The sequence below is a fragment of the Hyperolius riggenbachi genome, unplaced genomic scaffold, assembly GCF_040937935.1.
Source record: "Hyperolius riggenbachi isolate aHypRig1 unplaced genomic scaffold, aHypRig1.pri scaffold_282, whole genome shotgun sequence".
Classification (NCBI taxonomy): Eukaryota; Metazoa; Chordata; class Amphibia; order Anura; family Hyperoliidae; genus Hyperolius; species Hyperolius riggenbachi.
Genome location: NW_027152493.1, coordinates 95,470 through 106,709, shown reverse-complemented (window position 1 = coordinate 106,709; position 11,240 = coordinate 95,470). Strand labels below are relative to the sequence as shown.

At 47.0% G+C, this 11,240-nt stretch overlaps 1 protein-coding gene across 1 annotated transcript; it reads right to left on the bottom strand.

The window, feature by feature from the left end:
* Window positions 1-7,943: 7,943 nt before the first annotated feature.
* Window positions 7,944-8,773, bottom strand: LOC137543875 (E3 ubiquitin-protein ligase TRIM8-like). Its single transcript, XM_068264947.1, has 2 exons — window positions 8,021-8,773; window positions 7,944-7,961 (listed from the first exon to the last, which is right to left on the bottom strand). Exons 1-2 carry the CDS (start codon window positions 8,771-8,773, stop codon window positions 7,944-7,946), a joined length of 771 nt encoding a protein of 256 aa, XP_068121048.1.
* Window positions 8,774-11,240: the final 2,467 nt, after the last annotated feature.

Here is an 11,240-nt window from a genome sequence, read left to right as displayed (position 1 = left end):
GGAGGTTGTTGTCGGTGAACAACAACCTGATTTTGATGAGGAGGAGGAGGGGCCTGATCCAGGGGCGCAGCACAGGGGCAGGCATGGTGGCGCAGCACAGGGGCAGGCATGGTGGAGCAGCACAGGGGCAGGCATGGGGGCGCAGCACAGGGGCAGGCATGGGGGCGCAGCACAGGGGCAGGCATGGTGGAGCAGCACAGGGGCAGGCATGGTGGCGCAGCACAGGGGCAGGCATGGTGGCGCAGCACAGGGGCAGGCATGGGGGTGCAGCACAGGGGCAGGCATGGGGGCGCAGCTTAGGGACAGGCATGAGGGCGCAGCACAGGGGCAGGCATGGCACCCATGGTGCTGTGGCGCCCATGGCACGAGCCATTCCTGCACCCCTCTAGATACGCCTCTGACTGCCACACAGTATATGGGTTATTTCTTGTGGAAAAGTTTTATTTGACAAAATATCACAGCAATAGTGTAACGATTGGTGTTAGCGAGAACAGATTTCTCTGATTATTGGTGATCTGCAGTATCACCAATAATACAGACGCTATACCTGATTATGTGTGATCTGCAGAATCACCAATAATACTGGTATAGCCAGAAACAGGACAACCAATGTAAGGGTAGGTGTTTGGTGCAACAGTATGATAGAGATACTCGCTATCCCAGAGGAGCTGGGAGATAGGAATATCTCTATATAACACAGGAATACAAACTCCAGCAAGCTGGAGATACAGACAATAGTAAGATAGTTCACCCGAGGAGCGGGTAGAACTATAATTAACAACCGCACTGGTCACCCGAGGGGCGGGTGACTCAGACTGTAGTGTAGCCACTATCACCTGAGGGGCAGGTAGAAAGGATAGTACTGTAGTGACTATTCACCTGAGGAGCAGGTGATAAAGACTGTACTGCAGCAACTGACCACCTGAGGAGCAGGTGATTCAGACTGTACTGCAGCTATTGACCACCTGAGGAGCAGGTGATTCAGACTGTACTGCAGCTACTGACCACCTGAGGAGCAGGTGATTCAGACTGTACTGCAGCTAGTAATCTCCTGAGGAGCAGATGATTCAGACTGTACTGCAGCTACTGACCACCTGAGTGGCAGGTGATTCAGATAGTACTTCAGCCAGTATTCACCTGTGAAACAGGTGATGCTAGCAGAGGATCCCTCACCAGTGACTAGGCTCACTGGTGAGGGCAGGAGAGTCAGACAAGCAGGTTTGGCAACGAGCGGACAGATACGGTACAGAGACAGAAAGCTAGATCAGAGTAGTGTTTCAGGCAGAGTCTGCAACTATATCAGATAGGCAATTGTACAGGTTCAGTAAACAGAAGAGTAGTCAGGCTAGCAGAGGGTCATAACAAATAATACAATTCAATTAGTACTTTAAGCTATCAACAGAATCTGGCTAAGTGTGGATCCCCAGCTCCTGCTGGTTCTAGCACACTTTGGGATCTGACTAGGTCTGAGTGCTAACACGTAGCATACGCAACAGCAGACGCCGAGCAACTGAATGACCTGTCCTATATATACTGCAAGCGCTCCACAGCGCCGCCCCAGTCACTCAGCCAATCCGAAGCATAGCTGGAGTCAGCTGATCGCAAGATCAGCTGACTCCCCTTCTAGTTGCATAAAGGTCCTGTCGCATGGCGCGCACGCGTAGCCCTTATTCTATGAGCAATAGAAGGACCAGGCAAAGCACCAGCATGTAACTGCGCGGCGGAAACCGCCGGCTGCGACGCGGAGATAGCCGCCATGCTGCTTGCTGTTGCGGCTGTATCTTCGCTATCCACTACAAATAGTGTACCTGATGGCAATCGTCAAAAAAGGTATTTAATTTCACTAATTCAACCCCCTAGCACTCTCAAGAAAGGCCATATGGCCCTTGGCCTAAACAGTTTGGACATCCCTTATATTGAGATTTGTATCCCTCCTGTGTTAGTCATTCTGCAGTGTGGAGTCATATCATTACTGAGCTATACCTGATAAACAAAACTGAACAGACCTAATGAAGTGTCTGAAGCACCACCTTCTGCTGGACTCAGTCTGTCAATATTTAAATTCATGAGTAATGCTTCTTGTTTATCTGCTTTAGAACATTTACTAGCTGATGACCCGGCGTTGCCCGGGTACGTATTTGGCTGGTGTCAGCGCTGCCCACTTTTTTTTAACCCTAACACACAAACACTAAATGACCAAATTTGTGAGCTTTAGCAACAATAATTTGTATATTCCCACAGAAATTAAATAAATCAGATTGATGGTTTGTGGCTCTGCCCCTCTCCAGCATTTGAACCCCAGTCACCCAATGACCAACTGTAGCAGGTTTGAGGCTTCTGCTATTAGCAGTGTAATAATGGCAGCAATTTAAATATTCCCCTTGAAAATCAACAGGTGAATTTTGATAGGCTCCACCCACTTAACTGAATATTAATCTCAGTCACCCAGTGAACTTCTGGGCAAAGTTTTAGAACCCTGCCATTAACAGTGTAAGAAGGCCTGCAGTTGATATTTTCCCAGTGAAATTTGTTTTTGGCTCTGCCCACTTTTTGTAACCTGGACACACAGTCACTCAGTGACCAAGTTTGTGAGCTTTCAGGTCTTTGGCATCAATAAAAACAAATCTCATTGGTTGTTTGTGGCTCCGCCCTTTTTCTGAATTTTAACCCCAGGGACCCAATGACTAACTGTACCAGGTTTGAGGCTCGTGCCTTTAACAGTGCAAGAATGGCAGCAATTTTAATATTCCCATCAACAGGTGAATATTGATTGGCTTTTTTAGGCTCCACCCACTTTTCTGAATATTAATCCCAGTCACCCAGTAATTAACTATGCAAAGTCTGAGAACCCTGCCATTAACAGTGAAGAAGGAATGCAGTTTACATTTTCCCAGGGAAAGCTGTTTTTGTAACATTGACACACACAGTCACTCAATGCCCAAGTTTGAAAAATTTCGAGTGTCTGGCATCAAAATTGTGTGAATGGAAGCAATTTATCCAGCAAAGAAATCTGATTGGCTGTTTGTGGCCCCGCCCCTTTAGTGAATTTGAACCCCAGTCACTTAATGACTGACTGTAGCATGTTTGAGGCCTCTGCCATTAACAGTGTAAGAATGGCAGCAGTTTCAATATTCCCCTTGAAAATCAGTAAGTGAATTTTTATTGGCTGTTGTAGGCTCCACCTACTTTTCTGAATATTAATCCCAGTGACCAACTGTGTCAAGTTTGAGATCCCTGCCATTAACAGTGTAAGAATGGCTGCTGTTTATATTTTCCCATGTAAAAAGTTAGTTGTTTTTGGCTCAACCCACATTTTATAACCTTGACATACAGTCACTCAATGACCAAGTTTATGTGCTGTGGGGTCTTTGGCATCAATAAGTTGTATTTTGCCATTGAAATTAAACAAATCTGATTGGTTGTTTGTAGCCCGCTCCCTTTTAAGAATTTAAACCCCAGTCTCCCAGTGAATTACTGTACCAGATTTGAGGCATTTGCCATTAAGAGGGTAAGAATCACAGCAATGTAAATATTCCCCTTGAAAATCAATAGGTTAATTTTGATTAGCTTTTTGTAACGATTGGGGAATTATTTCCGTGGTCAGCGCACAAGATGCGCGCTGACACTGCAGAAATCCTCCACAAGCGTATAAAATAACAGAACCCAGCTATGGTGCTATGCATCTGTAGAGGGAAATTCCCACCGGCAGATGGAGCTGTGGAGTGCAGAGGAATAAACCCTCTGCCCTGCCATAGATGCCAGATGGGAATTGTATGAGGTGAAGCAATATAGGGCAAGAGAGCCCTTGGAGAGAGAGACAGAGAGAGCACAGAGACAGAATGTATGTGTGTCCACCAATCTAGTCACCACCCGGCGACGGTGAACACACAACAACAAAAACCAAGTGGGAACGCAATCGCAAGAATGGCGATTGCTAATAGCGACACCAGATTGAGTAATACAGAGCAAAGGAACAGAATAAAGACAGAACTGATAACAAACGGTAATCCAATACACAGGAGCAGTAGCGACAAAGCGCATGCGCGGCACGGTCGCCACACGAGAAGCGCAATAGCGACAAAGCATACCAACCCTGACTAATCACAGAAGCACAAAAACAAAAGAGAATGCGAACGCTTGCTAAACGGTTACCACACCGAGACGACAGCAAGCGTTCGTTCCAGACAGACAGACAGATGGAGCAGCCAGTAGCAACCGCTGCTCTGGCTTCACTCCCCAACAGAGTACAGAAGGAACCACCGCCTCTACCGCTAGGGCGAATGCAATCCCAACAGACAGAACGATCTCTTGTCGACCGCCGCTTGCGACAAGACAATTGCAACAGATAGACAGTACAAAGCAATACGGGTAACCTGACTATGCTAACAGGAATGCTAGGGCACTCCCAAGGAACTACTCTAAGATAGCAATATTAGCAAACAGTAAGCAGAGGGCTGAGACTCCAGGTAAGTTAGCAGGAACAAACCATCATGACCAGCAAGGAATTCTGGGAGGAAATGGTTTTTATACTGCAAGCCATCAGAGGAAGCAGCTAAGCAATTTGCATGAGAAGTGGATGCAAATTCCTCCCCAGAACAGCAACTCTGCAGCTCTCTTTTCCAGGGACCTGCAGCACTCAGACCTAACAAATGGTCAAAAAGCTGTCTGCCTGTGCAGACAGCAGAGCAGATCATTACACTTTTGTAGGCTCCACCCACTTTCCTGAATATTAGTCCCAGTCACCCAGTGGGCCACTGTGTCAAGTTTGAGAACCCTGCCAATAACAGAATGGCTGAAATCAATGTAACAAATCTGATTGGCTGTTTGTGGCTCCACTTCCTTTAATGAATTTGGACCCCAGTCACCCAATAACTGATATCAGGTCTGAGGTCTATGCCATTAACAGTGTAAGAATGGTAGCAATGTAAATATTGTCCTTGAAAAAAAACAGGAATAGGTGAATTTTGATTGGCTGTTGTAGGCTCCACCCACCCAGTCACCCAGTGACCAACTGTGCAAAGTTTGAGAACCCTGCCATTAACAGTGTAAGAATGCCTGCAGTTTATTTTTAACAGTGGATTTATTGTAACCTTGGCACACAGTCACTCAATAAACACGTTTGTGAGCTTTCCGGTTCCTGGCATCAAAATTTGTGTGAATGGAAGCAGTTTATCCAGCAAAGAAATCTGATTGGCTGTTTTTGGCCCCGCCCCTTTAGTGAATTTGGACCTCAGTCACCCAATGACCGACTGTAGCAAGTTTGAAGCCTCTGCCATAAACAGTATAAGAATGGCAGCAGTTTAAATATTCCCCTTGTAAATCAATAGGTGAATTTTGATTGGCTGTTGTAGGCTCCACCCACTTTCCTGAATCTTAATCTCATTCACCCAGTGACTAAGTATGGCAAGTTTGAGAACTCTGCGATTAACATTCTAAGAATGGCTGCAGTGTACATCTTCCCATTAAAAATGAATGGCTGAAATGTAATTGGCTGTTTTATGCTCCGCCCACTATTCCTGGATTTGTAACCTCGGTCACCAAGTGACCAAGTGTGCCAAGTGTGGGGACTCTGGCTTGATTACTGTGAGAAGGGCAGCATTTTACATTTTTTCCATTGACATGAATGGGTGGAATCTGATTGGCTGTTTGTAGCTCCGCCCAGGTGTGCAAGGGTAACACGAGACCCCCAGAACATATCATCCCAGGTAGTAAGGGATCTGTGTACCAAGTTTCGTTCAAATTGGTAAAGGTGTTTTCGAGTGATCGCGGCACATACATACATACACACACACACATACTGTACATCCGATTTTATATACTGTATGTAGATGTTGTTATATAAAACAAGACTATTGTAAGAAAAAGATATAGACATAATTAGTTTCATATTTATTATCACAGGCAGCTCATCACTGGAAGTAATACAGAGAATAGAGATCATTATCAGTGACAGAGAAACAAGTACAATTATAACATTGTGACAATAAATTAGGATTTCAGGATATAATGATTCAGGACAGAAACCAGGAATTGTCCCTGGAAATCACAGACAGCTAGTAATCAAGCCTGCCAACTGTCCCGAATCCTGCGGGACTGTCCCAAGTTGGGGGGCACTCTCGCTATCTTGTGCCACTCCCCTTGTATCCCGGCCGGCTGGGCAGAAAGGGGGAAAAAATTGATTGAGGCGCCAGCCGTGCGGATGCGGTATGTGGGATGCGGGGGGCGGCATTACATTCCTCCCTCCCTTCCTCCTAATGTTCCCCCCAGTGTCCCCCCTGCTTGCAGAGTACCGTGCGCAGGGGAGCGGGCTGTCATCTAATCTTACCATTGATCCTCGCATACTGGCATCTGGCTCTACTCTACTTCCTGTGACATCACAGGAAGCAGAGAAGAGCCAGATGCTGGTACAAGCAGATCAATGGTAAGATGACAGCCCACTCCGCTGCGCACTTTACTCTGCAAGCAGGGGGGACACTGGGGGACACATTAGGAGGAAGGGAGGGAGGAATGTAATGCCGGTCCCACATCTCATATCGGCACGACTGGCACCTCGATCATTTTGTTTTCGCCTCCGCTCCTCCCCACCCAAGGGCACCCTCACCCTCCTCCCCACCCACAGGCACCCTCACCCTCCTCCACACCAACGGGCACCCTCACCCTCCTCCCCACCCACAGGCACCCTCACCCTCCTCCCCACCCACAGGCACCCTCACCCTCCTCCCCACCCATATGCACCCTCACCCTCCTCCCCACCGACAGGCACCCTCCTCCCCACCCACAGGCACCCTCACCTTCCTCCCCACCCACAGGCACCCTCACCTTCTTCCACAGGCACCCTCACCCTCCTCCCCACCCACGGGCACCCTCACCCTCCTTCCCACATTGGTTATATAGTTTGAGGGAGTAATATTAATAAAACAAAATGTTTCTTAAAAAATGTTTTTAGTGGGCGTGACTATGGGAATGTGTTGGAGGTGTAGTTAGGGGTGTGGCCTAAGTGTCCGCTTTCTGATGTGAAAATGTTGGGAGGTATGCTAGTAATTACTGGCAGGACAAGCAGCCAATCACAATCCTCTCCCTGTGATGTCACCAGTGGGCGGAGCTCTCACACTAACTGCCTCTTCCCAGATATATTTATACAACCTCCCCATAAATGTAACATAGCATGGAGAGGCTCAGTGAAGGTGGCAGTGAAGGTGTGGAGGTGTCTGATGGGGTCACACAGGGCATAAAAGGAGATCTGCCCGGCCTCATAATCCAGATATATCCTGACTCTATCACTGGGGATCCCATCAGGTAACTGGATCATTTCACTGTCATGTCTCACTGAGTACCGATTACCTCTTTCTCTGCACAAACACCAGGACTTGTTATTATCTCCAATTACTGACTCCCGTCCTCTCCTGGCTATACTGGGGTAACACATCCCAACTCTCCACCATACTGATCCCCCAACATCCACTTCCCAGTAATGTCTCCCTGAGGAGAAACTCCGGCTGCTCAACACCTGAGAAATATAACCCAGAAATCTCTCTGGTGTTTCTGGGCACTTCCGCCATAGTGACCAGGATGCAGTTTTCCTGTCAGATGATATAGTCATATCATTACTAGCTGTGTTTACATCCAGTAATATGTCTGCAGGCTGTATATATATATAGATCCCCCCAGTTACCCCAAACATGATATCAGCCAGTCCTGTGTGTAATGTGTGTGAGATGCCGGCCACATCCAGATCCCATCCATCATGGAGCTGCTCATCATGTCTGTCCTCTGTGTCACACAAGTCACCTGTGTGTGAATCAATGTCATCCTCTCCCTCCTCCATGTCACGCAAGTCACCTGTGTCTGAATCAATGTCATCCTCTCCCTCCTCAATGTCACACAAGTCACCTGTGTGTGATTCCTGTAAGACAGTCAGTGGATCAGTCATGTTACACAGCTCCTCAATGTAACACATCTTCCTGGACAGATCTTCTATCTTTATTTCCAGCTGCCTGATGATGTCATCATAGCATTGTACCTGCCATGTGATGTCACTCAGGACTCTCTTCTCCAGCTCCTCCAGCCGTCTCCTGAGGTCTCTAAACAGGGTAGTGACTCTCTTTGTCTCACCATCTGTTTTTACTTGTGCTTTTCTCCTGAGTTCCTCCAGACTCTGGACTCTTTTCTCAGCCTCCTCTGTCTCTGCCATCAGTGTCTGCAGATCATTCCTCAGCTTCTCCTTCTTCTTCTGAGAGGCCTCCTGTAGTGTCTCCACCTGGTGTCCGTGATGTTCTCCAGCCAGAGTGCAGGACACACAGACAAACGAGGTATCCTCAGTGCAGTAATACTGCAATGGTTCCTTATGGACGGAGCATTTCCTGGTCTCCGGGGAGGTGGTAGGGGCACATAAGACATGTTTTGGTGCCTTGCTGTGGACTCTCAGGTGTTTATCACACATAGAAGCGTCACACAGCAGACAGGACTTGACAGCAGGTACAGGAGAGTCCACACAGTAAGTACAATGGACTCCGGCCACCTCTTCATCTGGCTGAGTAGATAGGAAACGCTCTGCTATGTTCCTCAGAGCAATGTTCCTGTGTAATGCAGGCCGCTCCTTGTACTTCTCTCTACATTCAGGACAGGAATAACCTGCAGACCCCTCCTGTGAGTCCAGCACACGATCAATACAGACCCGGCAGAAGTTGTGACCACATCTCAGGCTTACAGGATCTGTATAAATGGCCAGACAGACGGGACACTTCAGCTCCTCGCTCAGAATAGCAGACGCCATCGCTGGCAGCAGAACAGGAAATGAAAGTTAAAGTCTGATTCTCAGAATCCAGAGCAACCAGTTACTTATTGTCTGCCTGGGGGAGGGATGAGGTGAAAACTGCAAAAATATCTATCTATCCATCTCGATCTATCGATCTATCTATCATCTGTGTCATATCTATCTTTTTTTCTTCTGACTATCTAGCTTCAGTGAGGAGGAACATAAGTATTTGAACACCTTGGGATTATGCAAGTTCTCCCACTTAGAAATCATGGAGGGGTCTGACATTCTCATTGTAGGTGCATTCCCACTGTGAGAGTCAACATTTAAAAAATAATTCAGGAAATCACATTGTATGATTTTTAAAGAGGAGCTGAAAAAAATGCATATATAAGTAGATAAATAATTGCTCTACATACATAACATGTTAGAAATTCAACCGGGAGGTTCCGGCGATGAGGACGAACCAGGCGAAAATCGGGCCGCGTGTTCCACTTCCGGGTGTCGGCTGCCGTTCCCTGCTGGTGATTCGCACACGGAGGAACAGCGTGCGCATATTGGTGGGCGGGGGTCTCACTCTTCTGGTCCGCAGTATGGTCTTAGGCGGCGACAGAGGTAGTGTCAGCTGACAAGTTAGTCAGCTGACACATAGGCAGGATGTTTTGCTATGTCAGCTGACAGGTAGTCAGCTGACATGTGTTGATCCATTGTGTCAGCAGATCCCTCTGTCAGCTGACACTTGAACAGTATTGCTGCATGTGTGTGATTGGCTTCTGTGTGCATGTAGCCGGCCACTGATTGGTTGCATGAAGGATTTAAACCTGCTGAGTGAACTCCTTCAGAGCCCGTGATAGCTTTGGCTGTGTGCTTTTGCTGGGTGCTATCTTGTTGTATTGGATTCATTTGTGTACTGACCTTGCCTGGAAACTGACTACTCTCTGATTGCTGCCTGTATTGACCCTTGCCTGGATAACCGTCTACTCTCTGCTTGCTGCCTATATTGACCCTTGCCTGGATAACCAACTACTCTCTGATTGCTGCCTGTACCGACCCTTTGCCTGGAATCTGACTACTCCTGAACTCAGCCTGGACCGACCTTGGATTGCCTGACCCTGATACTGCCTGCTTGCCTGCTCCTTGTGTACCTTGATATCTCTGATCTTTTGTGTATGACCTCAGATTGTTACTGGACTTAGCTCTCTTGTCTCCTGTCTGGCTTTGGGGAGTTATCTAGTTCACTCTAAGTTCAGCTCCTATACCTTGCACCTACAAGGCCTGGGTGTAACTGAAGTCGGGCAGGTGTTGTTTCCCTACCTCCCGTTCCCAGACGCGCCACATAGGGTGAAGAAGGTGGTGTTAGATTTGGAGCATAGGAGCTCCAAATCTAACATCTAATATCAATTTAAAGAATGGGAATAAAGTTTAGAGTCAACTAGCTGATTGCCCGGCGTTGCCCGGGTATGTATTTGGCTGGTGTTGGCTCCGCCCACTTTTTCTAACCCTAACACACAATTACTCAATGACCAAGGTTGTGAGCTTTGGGGTCTTTGGCATCAATAATTCGCATTGAAATGAAACAAATCTGATTGGCTATTTGTGGCTCCACCCCATTTCTGAATTTGAACCCCAGTCACCCAATAACCAACTGTACCAGGTTTGAGGCCTGTGCCATTAACAGTGCAAGAATGGCAGCAATTAAATATTCCCCTTGAAAAGCAATAGGTGAAGTTTGATTCACTTTTGTAGGCTCCACCCACTTTTCTGAATATTAATCCCAGTCACCCAGTGACCAACTGTGCAAAGTTAAAAAAAACCCTGCCATTAACAGTGTAAGAATGGCTGCAGTTTACATTTTCCCAGTGAAATTTGTATTTGTCTCCACCCACTGATGACCCGGATATGTATTTGACTGGTGTTGGCTCCGCCCACTTTCTAATCCTAACGCACACTCAATGACCAAGTTTGTGAGCTTTGGAGTCCTTGACATCAATAATTTGTATATTCCCATGGAAATTAAACAAATCAGATACGCTGTTTTTGGCTCCGCCCCTCTCCAGCATTTGAACCCCAGTCACCCAATGACCAACTGTAGCAGGTTTGAGGCATCTGCTATTAACAGTGTAAAAATGGCAGCAATTTAAATATTCTACTTGAAAATCAACAGGTGAATTTTGATTGGCTATTATAGGCTCCACCCACTTCCCTGAATATTAATCTCAGTCACTCAGTGACCATCTGGGCAAAGTTTGGGAACCCTGCCATAAACAGTGTAAGAAGGGCTGCAGTTTACACTTTCCCAGTGAAATTTGTTTTTGGCTCCGCCCACTTTTTGTAACCTGGACACAAAGTCACTACTCAATGCCCAAGTTTGTGAGCTGTGGGGTCCTTGGCATCAATAATTTGTATTTTCCCATGAAATGCAAAAGATCTGATTCACTGTTTGTGGCTCTGTCCCCTTTTCTGAATTTGAACCCCAGTGACCCAA

Coding starts and splice junctions, on each gene's coding strand:
- LOC137543875 (XM_068264947.1), bottom strand. CDS start 8,773: ATGGCGTCTGCTATTCTGAGCGAGGAGCTGAAGTGTCCCGTCTGTCTG.